At 43.8% G+C, this 15,173-nt stretch overlaps 1 protein-coding gene across 1 annotated transcript in view; it reads right to left on the bottom strand.

Moving 5' to 3' along the window:
- The window catches only part of rxfp2a (relaxin family peptide receptor 2a), a 44,666-nt gene extending 30,300 nt beyond the window's left edge, over nt 1-14,366 (bottom strand). The window contains exons 1-5 of the mRNA XM_079738364.1: nt 14,238-14,366; nt 10,788-10,871; nt 8,738-8,843; nt 2,282-2,353; nt 706-777 (exon numbers count right to left, since the gene is read on the bottom strand). Coding sequence (XP_079594490.1) covers nt 706-777; nt 2,282-2,353; nt 8,738-8,843; nt 10,788-10,871; nt 14,238-14,316 — 413 coding nt within the window. The 5' untranslated portion in view covers nt 14,317-14,366. The remainder of the gene's footprint in view (nt 1-705; nt 778-2,281; nt 2,354-8,737; nt 8,844-10,787; nt 10,872-14,237) is intronic.
- Between the last annotated feature and the right edge of the window lie 807 nt (nt 14,367-15,173).

The raw sequence follows: 15,173 nt of genomic DNA, 5'->3' as shown, positions 1-15,173 counted from the left end.
AGAGAGGGAGAGAGAGAGGGAGCAAGGAAGAGGGAGAGCAAGGGAGAGATAGATAGAGGGACAGCAAGAGAGAGATGGAAAGAGGGAGAGAGAGACAAGCCAAAAAATAAAAATGAAACAACCTTATCATATGTTTCTTCAGTCTACATTGTTACGGAATCAATAACATATTGCTTTCTTTCCCTAAAAAAATAGTCTCCAGCTTCGGAGACCATCCAGCCACCCTATAATACAAAAGTGCACTCAAGTTCGGCTAAGCAACAGGATTAAGGCTAGCCGAGGGCATGATCTCAGAAGCTGTTGCCTCCTCTCATTTAAACGCTGTGTGCGTAATGCTGTGTGCGGTAGGCTGGGCTGAAGGCCTACCATGCAGACTCAATGAATTGAGCAAGGCTTGCAAATCAAGACAACAACCACTTCCTGACACCCGGAGACAACCAGGCAGAAAGACAAAACAGACAGGAAGCTTTCACATTGTATGCAGTGCGGACTTTGACATTGACCGTCTGCCCCCTCTGAGCATTTGAAATCCAAGCAAGCGAGCGAGTCTAAAGCTAAGACAAACAGCAGCGCTGCGGTCATCAGCCAAAGCATTAAACTGCAGGGGGAGGTTTGGTTGGGTTTCCTTGAGCGAGCAATCAAAAGCAGACCTGTGTGCTTGGGATACCTCGTAGTTCACCGTTTATCGGCAAGCACGTCACTCACAGTTTCTTGAGCATGTGGAGGCCACTGAAGGCGTGCTTGGATATGGTGTGCAGGCCGTTGTTTTGGAGGAACCTGAGATCAGAGACAGAACCGAAGATGAGGACAAACTGAAGAAAACCAGACGCAGATTGTGTGATTTAGTAAAGGCAATATATGCGGGACACTGAACGGCTCCATATTACAGCATGAGCCGAGAAAGGAACAAATCGCTAAATCACATGTCACGCGTGTGTCTCCGCGCCGCCCCGTCCTTCTTCCAATAGCTCTATTTGTGAGCTATTGAAACCATAGTTGATAGGATGTACTTTAACGTTTATTCATCTGTTTTTTCGCGCAGGTGTTTCGAACTTCACTCCCCTCCCGTCCGCAGTCAGGCCCGCCGCTCCCTATACGCAGAGTACGCAGAGTACGCAGAGTACGCAGAGTACGCAGAGTATGCAGAGTACGCAGAGTACGCAGAGTGCGTAGGGTACCAAGTACCTGGGGGGGCACCAAAAATGAAGGTTTTAAATTTTTTTTTTTTTTAAATTACTTGATTGAATTAAAATAAAATATATATATTAGTTATGACGAGGCCCACCGTTGTTTTTTCTTTGTATAACATGTATATCACTCAATTTTGGCAAATTAGATGTCTTTAAGAGCCCTCCCCGGGGAGGGGAGCCTTGTTTTATATATTAGGGCCATGTCCGCAGTGGAAGGGTGGGGAACGTTCGAGAATTCCTCCCTACAGTCATCTCTAAATCTGGTAGTATGATCTGTTGGTTTGCGAGCCACAAGTGCTCTAACAAGCCTCCTCATTTAGGGATGAATACTATCCCACCGCACTATGATAATGACAAATGAGATTTATAGGTCGCTTTCCATGAAGCCAACGGCGATTCATGGAAATCCACTTGATTTCGGTTTTTCACCCTGATCTCTTGTAAGTCTTAGAGATCAAGGTGCTTAGGTTAACAATATGAATTTATGCATTATGCAACGCACGCATTGTGCGTACTACAAAGTGTTCCTCCCCTCACTTAGCTGTCCTCTGCGCTGGAGCGGTGCTGGATGTTCTCGCGGTTGAATAAATCTCAGCACTTTGTTCCAAACATGCAAATCAAAGTCGGTATTATTTGTCGGCTCGCACGCCAATAAATCAATGTGTTGTTCAAAGCTCAGCTGGGACCTTGGTTGTGGAGAAAGCATGCAGCTGTCTTCTCCATCACCTAACCCCGCTCAGCTCTGAGTCCCTGAGGCCAACGGTTCACTCCATGACCTCGTTGGCAGGGGGTTGTCCTTCGTTTGTCTGGGAGGCTCGATAAAGCGCTACCTCATTTCTACAGTTTTTGTTTTTTTTATGAGGAATGAATACGCGACTATTATTATTCATGGCTTTTTTGGTCTTCAGATCAAACTTTGTGCTGTCAAGACTTCTAAATGAGCCTCTTTTTACCATTTACTAATGGTAATAACCATTTACCATTTACTAATGGTAATGTTTTCCCTTGCGGCTCGTTTTATAAGATACTTAAGGAAGACATTTCTGAGGCTCTTAATGTGTCGGACTGTCATTTCTGGAGGAATTACTTACAATCTCTCCAGGGAGGAATATTCAGAGAAAACATAGTCGGACAACAGTCGTATCTTATTGCTCCTCAAGGACCTGGAACGAGAGAGAGAGAGAGAGAGAGAGAGAGAGAGAGAGAGAGAATTTAAAGATCATTTGATATTAATTATGTTACCCCATAAAAATAAGCATTCAGTTCAGAGCGAGTCTTGTGGAACTCTTAGTCCAGAGAACCCATTAATGGTGTGCAGGGAGTGCACATTATCTAATGACCGAGCGGGGGGGATACAGGAGATATAAACGGAACTCCCCCAGCTTCACCATCACAGGCCGTAAACCCCTCACTCAGGAGAACAACACTGCAAACATGGGCATGATGGTGGCTCGCACACACACACACACACACACACACACACACACACACACACACACACACACACACACACACACACACACACACACACACACACACACACACACACACACACACACACACACACACACGGGTCAGGCATTTTGTCGGGACCTTGGAGAGAACTCAGAATAGATGAAAAGGGACAAGCCAATTTCAAGAGCTGTAATGTATTAAATTGAAATAGACACATGGAATATTAATATGCCTTCATTTAAAACAAGGTAAGGACATGAAATGGGCCTCTCTTCACACGGATAACAGTCAGACACTCACTTTCTCACTGCAGTATATTGTGGCTCTAGATTGTGCTACAATGAAGTGACACTGTGAAATGTCAACGTGTATGCTCTCACTGTGAAGTTAAGTTATGTTATGTCTGTGTTTCAAACTAACCTAACTAATCTTGTTTGGTACCCTCTAAACCTAGATTATTACAACAGAACAGAATTCAAACATGTGACTCTTCAAACCTAGCTTATTATAAGTTATTGCAGAACCACAACCAAATGTTTTCCTTCAGAGCCAATTTGCGAACATAGTGACTGGCAAAGGGGTTTGAACTCACTTATCTGTGCCTGCATCTAGCGACGTGAAACAGCATGTCTGGACGGGGCTAGTGGGGGGTAAGGGAGAGGGACAAGCTGGGTGCGCTTGGATGCCAAAAGATCTGAACCGTTGTGTTAGACCCAATTACCCACGTAGCAAATCCAATTAATCAAGCCCTCAACAGCGGGGGGGGGGGACGCGGGTCTAGTGATAAGATCCAGCCTAATTGGGTTCGTCCAAGACAAAGAGATTCTACATAAAATAGTGAATCACGAAGAGTTCATTGGAAAAGTAGGTTTAATTTTCTCTACGTTAAAGTTACTTACTTTCATCACAGTCAGAAAAGAGGTGCAGGGTCGACATCAAGGCATCAGCCTTCAGTGAAATTTCATTAAATGAATATAATGAATACCTAAATGAGTCAGTTGCTAAATTAGGTATTTAGGTTCATTGTAATTGAAGGATCAGGTTAGTTGTTCTGACTCTGCAGCAGCAAGGGGCAATGTCATGATCAGTTTTTCAGTTCCTAAAGATGCTCCAAAAATATGAAAACGCTTGACCTCAAAATCAGCTCAGAGATTTTGGATGAACATTTTGCAATATATGAACTTTAGATTGGATACTGCTCTTATTTAAGATGCCGGTTCCAAGCAGATTAAGCACAAATATGGTAAATGTATCAGAGCTGGTCAATTCCCACAGAGTTGAAAGAAAGCGATCGTGACGCTAATCGTTTAAGGCTGGGCAGAGCAGACCGAGCAGACGACTATCGACCCATTTGTATTCTATCTATGATCCCAGAGATCCTTTAACAGAGTGAGGCAGGACAACTGGTCCACTGGCGTATAAGAGAGCCACTAATCACCCTAAACAGTTTGGATTCGGGGCCAAAGCACTCGACAGAAACATCCTGCTGCTGTCTCGTTGGAAACACCAAGTGTTCTCCAGAGAAGGGTCTTGTAGTGGGATGTTCTTGACCTTAAGAAGCCGTTGGACTCTTGAAACCATGAGGTTCTTCAAAGCAAATGTTCGTACTTTATTAACTGCTGTGGACATTTAATGAGAAGGTAAAACAATGGCTACTAAACCTGATCAAACCTGCAGTCACTGATCTTCGGCATCTAACAACGTGCGCACACACACACACATACGCACACACACACACACACACACACACACACACACACACACACTATATATAGGGGTTGACTACCTAGTTTCAATTATCAACTGTATTTGCACTTCATTTTAATGGTCATCAATAATCTTAGGGAAGAAACTTTGCTTTCATGTTTTGGACTGACATATTATTCACACCAAATTCCAAATTTGTGCAAAGGTTCCTAAACCTAAAAAGATATATAAATAAAAATGAGCTCGCAGAATCTCCTGGTTCCAGGGTGGTTTTCTACATTGTTCCTGACCAACAAACAAAGAGATGAAATAATACAATAAACAGAAAGAAAGGAATACTGCAAATTGAGTCCAATGAAATGACCATGGCAGCTGAGTAGTTCTGCTCGTTGGTCTCTGACCCGGCAACTCTAACTCCAGCCATACCACAGGGGGACTAGACGTCCAACAAGTGGACCATGTTATTGCTGAGGCGGGGGTGGGGGAACGGTAGGGAATCCAGATGGCTGTTCAACTCTGCCACCAAGAAGCTGTCCTCTTTCTGTTTGTCTCTCTCTCCCACTCTCGGTAACTCTCTCACTCTCTCAGTCTCTCTCCAACTTTGGCGGACAGGAAGGAGAGAGCGTGCGACTGTGCTGTGCGATCGAGCGAGTTTTGCAAACACTTAGGAATGAATTTTTCAAGTCAACATACTTAGTGGTTGGGTTTCGAAGTCATTGGTCTTGAGTTACAGGGATCTAGGGATCTAGCTTGGAGCATTATTGCATTGTATATCATGAATCAATCAAGAACCTAAATTAACCAGCATTATACCTACAATGTCAATTTACATGTCTGTCTTATTATCTATATCTATATCTCTATATCTCTCTCTCTCTCTCTCTCTCTCTCTCTCTATATATATATATATATATATATATAATAAATAAAATACCTTTCAGAGCTCAACATCATGAACCACAGGGCACTTAGTTTCAGAAACAGCCTCAGAAATTTTTTTGTCAAATATTTGTAAAAAAATTAATGTTTAAAGATTCATGAGATACACGGCTCAAGAGAGGAAGGGGGCCCACAGAGACACTTTTGTATCGGGCTCAGAGTTGTGTGTTACACCCCTGGCCTCAGGGAATCAGCAAATTAGTTCTCAAGTCTTCTATCAGACCTACTTACAAGTTTAGTTTTCTAGTTACTTTTCAATTTTTAACAATCTTAAAAAAAAGGGGGTCCTTTGAAATGAAATAAAAACAAGCCGGTTGTGACCAATCTCTAAAACAGATTACGCGGAGGATTGTTGCCTACCCTACACAAAGACGGAGCAGGCTAGGAGGCATCGTGCTAGGCATGCTATACACAGGCTATTGTGCTAAAGAGGATGGGAACCGCACGCTTTTAGATGCAGTGGTGTTACCAGAATTTAATTCAAGATGTTTTTCATCGGTATAAGTGGACAATGTCATTGGCCCCAATGGAAAATCTAAGTGACATTGAAGGAACAATATACTTAAGAAAACAATTTTTAAATGCGTCGTCAACGCTCACTTTAAGGTTAAGGGGATCTGGGTAATTTGTTCAGACTCTGCAGCAGCAATTGACTAATGTAATGTTAGGTTTTTTTAGCAAACCAATATTTTTTAAATGGGCAGGGTTTCAAAAGAGTAGGGAGAGGGAGGGGCGAGCAGCAATTACACTTTTTTCCAAAATTCAGACTGCCGTGCGGTTGCAATAAATATGTATATTTTCTCATTTAAAAACATTTGAGACCATCTGAGGTACAAAAATAGCCTTGGCAGTGAAGCTGTAGCAGCAGGAAGCTTTACTGGGCTACACAGGAGTTGCTAATCGGCCTCATCTGAAGGTAGTTTAAAGTATTTGGGGATTTACCTTGGAGATGAAGAAACCATGCAAAAAGGAGAGTGCTGCTGGAGAGCTCACAAGGACTGCTTGCAAATTGGAGATTAATTTATCCTAATATCATAAAGAGGTTGAGCTTTAGTCATAAACAAAGTGTTAGCATCTGTGCTGTGGCCCGGACTTGCCTTTGTAGAAACACAGTGTAACAAATAAAATACATTTGACAATGGTCCCATTTGGAACTTGAAAGGTTGTCTAGATTGCAAGGGGTGGTGCATCAAAGGCAGGACATTTTCCAACCTTTCCTATATTTAGAAGTACCTCCCAGGCTCTGATGATTTGTTATCACTGTTTTGCAGAGCAGCTGGACTAGGCTGGATCAGAATATGTAGCTCCTTTTTAATGGCTTTTATTAGATGGACCAAGTATTTGGACTATCTGGTTTTAATAAAAGTCTGGTGAAGTCATTTTTAAATGGAAGGTTCTATAAAACCATTCAAAGATTTGAAGTCTAATCTAATTCACACTCTCACGGGCAATTGCAAACTGGAATGTGCTCTGTCAAAAAATTATCTGCCGCAGGTTGGGATTTGGCTTTTCAATTGCTATTACACTTGCCCTTGCGTCCTAAATCTTCAGATGCTATGCCCAATCGTCATAGTTCACTTAGACACTTTCGATGTCCAAGTGAACTATGACGAATGTTACGTATGTGTGTGTGTGTGTGTCGATGAATCTCAAGCAACTCAGCAGTCTCCTTTCCAGCCTTGCTCGTTCACCCCTGCTCCACCAATCAATGATTCTCCACACAAGGGTACAGTTAACAAGCCATAATAAAGAGGGAAAAGGTAATTAATTGGAATTCAGTCTGGGGCGCGGAAAACTAAAACGGTATTCGATGGTTGTATAGATAGCTGGGAAATATGGGTTTCCAGTCCTGCCAGCATGGTATCTATGGCTTTCACCTTCACCCATTGGTTGTTCTTTCCAGAGAAGGCTCTTGTAGTGGGATTTTCTTGACCTTAAGAAGCCGCGGGACACTGGAAACCATGAGGTTCTTCAGAGAAAATGTCTGTACTTTATTAACTGCTCCGGACATTTAATGAGAATGTAAAACAATGGCCATCAAGCCTGATCAAACCTTGTCAAACCTTCAGTCACTGATCTTCGGCATCTCACAACTTCTATTTGTGAACAACGTGCGCACCCACTCTACTCAGTTTATTGCTCACACACTGTTGTGAGAGTCATGGAGGGGTTGTTCGTGGGCTCACACGTTATGTGCTGACAGCATCCTTCGACTGAAGTCCCCTTCCCACAGATTCTCAAACACTTTATGAATGAAGGTCGGGCTGTTTTAGTGCTTAAACGACCGCTGAAGCGTTTCAAACTTGTGTCAAACATTAACAAAACCCTAGCTACATCACCGCTGAGTGATGGCTGCTACGGGAATTAATTAATCTTCTCGTTTTCCATCCAAATAGGTGGCTAATAAATCCAAGCGATAACAATACCGCGGTAACTATACAACGGTGACTCCCACTGTCGCCGGCCTGTAAGGGATTTTAGGACCAACTAATAGTGCACAGCAGAGAGACGTGTTGAGACATATTCATTAGATAAGTGAATCCTTGGAGATGGAAAGCACTCCTTACATGAGTTCTGACTCGAGTTTTAGATTTAGAAACCCTGGCGCGAATGTAAAAACAAGTAAAAACTAATGGGACACCATTACAAACAACATAACAAACGAACAAACGTAAGTGACCGGCACTTACCGGTCGAACGTAACAAAACATGTGCATGATTTTGTGTATTACTTGATGTATGGTGATATCATCCAGATATTGTTATGTATTGGACAGGCTTTGACACTCACGCGCACAGACACATACACCCACACTCCATCCACCACCAGCACTTCTGGGACGTTGAGGATCTCCAATCAGGGACAGCTGCCTTCTTTAGAGGAGGATAGGGGAGCCTGCCTCCTCTGACGGTTCCAATAGAACTCGAAGATATAACAATACAGTCAGTCAGTGTGTGTGTGTGTGTGTGTGTGTGTGTGTCTATTCATGTGTGTCTGTGTGTGTGTGTATATGTGTGTGTGTGTGTGTGTGTGTGTGTGTGTGTGTGTGTTCGTGTGTGTGTGTGTGTGTTTATTTGCGTGTGTGTGTGTATATGTGTGTGTGTCTGTGTGTGTGCGTGTGTGTGTGTGTGTTTCTGTGTGTGTGTGTGTGTGTGTGTGTGCGTGATGAGGCAGACTGAGTTTTCAACTTGCCTCAGGATCCACAAAAGTCATTAGCCATTTAGTCAAGACGCATAAATAAACAATGTTGTGCGGCAATGAACAGCGCCTTCCTTAAGCATTGAACGAAACAAAGAGCTGCGACAATCTAAATGAGTGAGCCGCCGAAACACGAATCCACATCGAAACATGAGGTCATCCGTTCATTCATTGGTTTACCGATGTCAATGCGGTTTCGTAGGTCACGTGCACTCACACACACGTGCACGTGGACGGGGACACTCACAGCCAGGTGACGTTGGGGGAGAGTTGAGGCACGGCGCTGAGGTTGACCCCCACACACTCCACTTCGGTCTGGATGCAGTCGCAGGTATCTGGGAACTCCTGCAGGACTACACACACACAGACACACACACACACAGACACAGGCATAGACACACACACAGACACACACACAGACACACACACACACACAGGCATAGACACAAACACCGACAGACACACACAGGCATAGACAAACACGCACACGCACAGACACACACACACACACAGGCATAGACACACACGCACACACACAGACACACACACACACACAGGCATAGACACGCACACAGGCACACACACACAGGCATAGACACACACGCACGCATACAGACACACGCACACAGGCATAGACACACACATAGACACACACAGACACACACACACAGGCATAGACACATGCAGAACCACACAAACACAGACACACACACACACACAGACGCATAGACACAGGCACACACACACATATGCATAATCACAAACACAAAGACAGACAGACACAGACAGACAGACAGACAGAGACACAGACACATACAGGCACACACACACACACGCACATACACATACACACAAGTATAGACACAAACACACACACACACAAATTCAGGCACTCGCACATACACATAGACACAAGTATAGACACAAACACATACACACACAAATACAGGCACTCGCACATACACATAAACACAAGTATAGACACACACACAAAGACACGGACACACAAAGAAATCCAGACACACGCAAACACACACACAAAGACACAACAACACACACGTAATAAAAGTGAGAATCGAACCAAACGGAAATTTGAAATGTATCAACCTGTTGAAATCCTGTTGAAAAGTGATATCTACTAGATCCTTAAGGGCTGATTATGGTTCCACGTTGATTCAACTTAAGGACCGCACAGACGCTTCGCAGCGAACCTGTTTTGGTTCTGTGGCGGGTTTTAGTGAGCGGACCAATCACAGCCCTTGCTGCTGCGTCAGTAAGGGCTATGCTGCTGCGCCTCGACGCAAGGTTAACATTTTTTGGGAGGGGCAAGTCAGGCCCTTGTGGTGGATGCAAGGACATAACTGGTCCGTAAACGCCTTTGCGTTGCGTCGATGTGGAACCATAATCTGCCCTCTAGTGTCAACTACTAATTTGTCCGGGACATTTTCGTTACCCAATCCCACATGAAAGAAGGAAGTGCTCGATGCCATGCAGGGAAATAATGGAACTGGAACTGTTTTTACGATTTCAATCTGCTTACTGCCTTTGTATCTTTCACACAAATGAACACACGCACACAATGTGCACATTTCCTAATTTAACGAAACGGCACGCTTTATCATTTGGAAAGTTGGGCCTTGCATAATATTTGGAGGAGACACTTTAAAGTGTCTCCATTAAGGACACTTTAAAGATAGAAACTGTGAAGAAAGACAGCATAAAAACAGAGTAAAGACAAACAGAGGAAAACCACACACTGTAAAGACACATGCTATAAAGACAGACGCTGTAAAGACACACGCTGTAAAGACACACGCTGTAAAGAAACACGCTGTAAAGACTCACGCTATAAAGACAGACACTGTAAAAACACACGCTGTTAAGACACAGGCTGTAAAGAAAGATACTGTAAAGACGCACGCTGTAAAGACAGACACTGTAAAGACAGACGCTGTAAAGACACACGCTGTAAAGACAGACACTGTAAAGACAGACGCTGTAAAGACACGCTGTAAAGACACACGCTGTAAAGACACACGCTGTAAAGACGCACGCTGTAAAGACACACGCTGTAAAGACAGACACTGTAAAGAAGGACACTGTAATGACAGACACTGTAATGACAGACATTGTAAAGACACACGCTGGAAGTAAAGACAGACACTGTTCAGGCACAAACTGTAAAGACAGACTCTGTAAAGACAGACACTGTGAAGACACACATTGCAAAGACAGACGGTGTAAAGACAGACGCTGTTAAGAAAGAAAATATAAAGACACACTGTAAAGAAACTTACAACATTCGTCAAAGAATACAAGGTCCACAGAGTCGGGTTCCTGCATGGTCCCTGCAAACAGGTCGGCCCAGCCGATGTTGTCCCCTGTTGAAGGAGACCCACACGGATACGTTTAATGAGCACCCCATGCAGAGTCACACCACGACCTTTTCACCTGCTGGAGCCTTTTCAAGGTCATGTAGTCTATTGATGAATCCCGGCCGAGTGTAATCTCAGGGCACTGATGAGCCCTGAAACACAGAGCTCTGTTCCTTCATTTCTCCACGTGTATTTCTATCAGATGGGTTGCTCTGTCACAACTGATTTAGTTATGTCATAAAATGTTTAGTATGATATATTATCTGAAAATGCAGACTGTCAGGGACGTTAATTCATCTTCTGTAATGAGTACTGATAGGAACGGGCCTGTATGATTCATCTTATTCATGATTACATCTGAAACCGTATGTATATGCATATATTTATATATATTTGGGATGGAACAATGAACAAAATTCACAGTTCGGTTCATATCCCAGTTTTGGGGACAGGGTTCATTTCGGTTCGGTAGGATTTTTGTTAAGCAGGGGATGACACAAGTATCTATAAAAAATTAAGCATCAATATCTATATAAATATATTTAAGCACACTACATATCCAAGTTGTAATTGTTTATCGAACCTTTTCTGTAGAAACACAAAAAGAAAGAGATAAAAGCTTTTGGTTTCCCGGACTGCCTGTGGGTTCCTATCCCCTACCTGGTTGTTCACGTATGACTGAGACCATACCAAGAAATACTCACACGTGCACATTATCCGAACAATTAAGTTGCAGAGCAGTTAACAATTTAATTAAACATTAATTACGTGCTGGTATTTTGAGTCGACCATCTGCTTGTGATAATCAGAGAATCCCAAACTCTCATTGGTTCATGGACCGGAATTTAAACTTTAGAAACTTCCTGACCCTTGAGCCAGCCATTCTCTGATTAAATGTCCAGAAAAACCAGCCAACACAATGAAAGAATCAGACGGCGTCAGATTCTTTCTGAATCCAAAAGAGGAGCTGCAGGACTGGGTCAATACAGACTAGTCCTTAAGAAGAGGACAAATGAAGATGGACTCTTCACGGAGGTCTTTAACACCTCACTGGAGACATGTCATGTGCCAGCCTGCTTCAAAGTCTCCACCATCAACCCCGTCCCCAGGAAGCCAAGATCGACAGGACTGAATGACTACAGGCCCGTTGCACTGACCTCTGTGGTCATGGAGTCGTTTGAGCGCCTTGTACTGTCCCACCTCAAATCCTTCACCAACCCACTCCTGGACCCACTGCAGTTTGCCTACAGAGCCAACAGGTGTGTAGACGACGCAATAAACATGGCTCTGCACTACGCCCTTGAGCATCTGGACTCCCTGGAACATATGCCAGAATCCTGTTCTTGGACTTCAGCTCTGCCTTTAATACTATCCTCCCAGCTCTGCTTCAGGACAGGCTCTCCCAGCTCCACGTTCCCGATTCCACCTGCAGGTGGATCACAGACTTCCTGTCTGACAGGAAGCAGCGTGGGAAGCTGGGGAAACATTTATCTGAATCCCAGACCGTCAGCACCGCATCTCCCCAAGGCTGTGTTCTTTCCCCTCTGCTCTTCTCCCTGTACACTAACAGCTGCACCTCCAGTCACCAGTCCGTCAAGCTCCTGAAGTTTGCGGACGACACCGCGCTCATCGGGCTCATCTCTGGCGGGGATGAGTCCGCCTACAGGTGGGAGATTGACCAATCTGGTGGCCTGGTGCAGCCGGAACAACCTGGAGCTTAACGCTTTAAAAACAGCGGAGATTATTGTGGATTACAGGAAGAACCCAGACCCATCCGCCGCCATCATCCTGTGCGGCTCCCCAGTCCACTCTGTGAAGTCCTGCCACTTCCGGGGCACCATCATCACCCAGGACCTGAAATGGGAGCTGAACATCAGGTCCCTCACCAAAAAAGGCCAGCAGAGGATGTTCTTCCTGCGCCAGCTGAAGAAGTTCAACCTGCCAAAGACTATGATGGTGCACTTCTACACTGCCATCATTGAAATTGTCTGTTCCTCACCTCATCCATCGCTGTCTGGCACACTGCTGCTACGGCTAAGGACAAGAGCAGACTGCGGCGTATCCTACGCTCTGCTGAGAAGGTTCTGATTGGCTGCAACCTTCCGTCCCTCCAGGACCTGCACAGCTCCAGGGCTCTGAGGCGGGCAGGCAGGATTATGGCCGACCCCTCCCATCCTGGTCACTATTTGAAACTCTCCCCTCTGGCAGGAGGCTGCGGTCCATCAGGACCAAAACCTGCCGCCACTTCAACAGTTTCTTCCCCTCTTCAGTTGGGATCCTTAACAGCTCCCGGGACCGCCCCCCCCACTGACTGGCACTTTGTAAATCAACAATTTGTAAATTCTTATACATTTTTAGGTATCTTTTACTTTAGTCTTTATTCTATTTTATCCTATTTTTAATTCAACACTTATGTCCCTGCTTGTTTATATATTGTGTTATATTGTATATATGATAATCCCTGTTTGTTCATTGTTTATTGTCTTAATGTATGCACCTTGTCGTTGATACGACACCTTGCCAAAACAAATTCCTTGTTGGTGTAAAACCCTTCTTGGCATTAAAATCCTTTCTGATTCTGATTCTCAACGAAAGCAATTTAAAATGTGGCAGCCTTTTTTGGGGGGTTTACAGGTTTCGCTGTTAGTCTGTGACAAGCTAATGGTACTTCTTGGCTACACAAAGACACAAAACTAAGGCTATTTCTGCTACTGTTTCCGGCTTGACGTAGCACAGCTGTAACAATAACGAAATGCGTTAATTTGGATGTTCCATGTCCCTTTGAACCGGAATAACATGTTATTTTGAACCACTGCGTTCTGTTCTAGTGTTGCAGCACAATCCAGCCTCAAGCTAACATTTCAAGTTATTATTTTGGCCTTTACCATAATGAAATGTCTTCTCTCTGGTTGCAGTCATAATTATTTTTGAAATGTGTTTCTTATAACAACCAGAAGCTTTGAGTAGGGAAGTTTTTGTTCCAGATAATAAATATAAGATTTATTAGTAATACTCAGAGACTAAGGATTGGGTTTCAGATAAAAGGTAATTGTTGTTTAGTGCAACCATAACTTCTGCATTATGGATGGCATTGTGTTTGGCTGGAAAATGAATTATTAAAGACAGATTTAGTATTTTAGATTAATGAAATTAATATAATATGCACTGTGCATCTATTTGTATTTGTAAGGCATACATGTGCGCACGCACACACACCAACACACAGACACACACACAAATGCCTGCACACACATGCACACAAACACACACTCACGCACACACAAATGCCTGCACACACACATGCACACAAATGCACACACACACACACACACACAAACACACACACACACACACACACACACAGGTCCTCACCACAGCGGCGTTCGTCTGCCCCGTTGGGACAGTCCTTGTGTCCGTTGCAATGCAGCTTCTGGGGCAGGCAGAGGCTCATGTTACCACAGGGGAACTGGCCCAAGGGACACGCTCCCTTTAGCGCCGCCCTGCTGGTCACCATGGCTGCTGCTGGGAGGGTGGATGGACGGACGGACGGACGGACGGACGGACGGAGAGAGAGGGGAGGCGGCTTAGATCAATATCACAACATAATAATATTATTAAACCTTTATTTATCCAGGGTGAAGGCCATTGAGAGTAGGCTCTCTTTTTCAATGACGCCCTGATTACCACATATAAAAATAAAATCAGAAATCCAAATGCTAAACAGATATGAACAGCCGGTCAAACAACCAGAACAACACTGAAATACATAAAGTAAATAAATAAATAAAACAATATAATGGGATGACTAAAACAATCATTAAAAACACGAGCAATCCTCATCAAATACGATTTAAATCCTCCCTTTGAACTTCTCAATTGAGACCAATCTCTCCAGTTTTAGTGAGTTCTGAAGTTTATGCCATCAGGAGCATAAAAGTTAAAAGCAATCTTTCTTGAGTTGCTATTGGTGCGTGGGAAAGTAAGTCTAATGTGTGAGTGGGAGTGACATTTGCACAATATCGAATACAATCTGTGAAAAGGCTAGCTAGACCGTATCGGATCAAAGCGGTTTGATTGTATTTATGATTCCTACTGCTGTGTTTCTGTTCGTGTGGGCAGCTTGAGCCCTTGGTTTCGGTTCCTCTATCGCCGTGCTGCCAAGGACTTGAACCGTTATTAATATCCCTTTTTCATTTCCTTTTCTTTGTACCTTTCCTTACTCTCCGGGAAACAAGTCATGTTATGAAATTTCTAGTGGCTGATTTTTGCGTTAGAAACAAATGTTTCAACCTCGGTTTCAGCTCAAAC

The sequence above is a fragment of the Pollachius pollachius genome (assembly GCF_949987615.1).
Source record: "Pollachius pollachius genome assembly, chromosome: 6".
NCBI lineage: Eukaryota > Metazoa > Chordata > Actinopteri > Gadiformes > Gadidae > Pollachius > Pollachius pollachius.
This window is presented reverse-complemented; position numbering and strand designations above follow the sequence as displayed.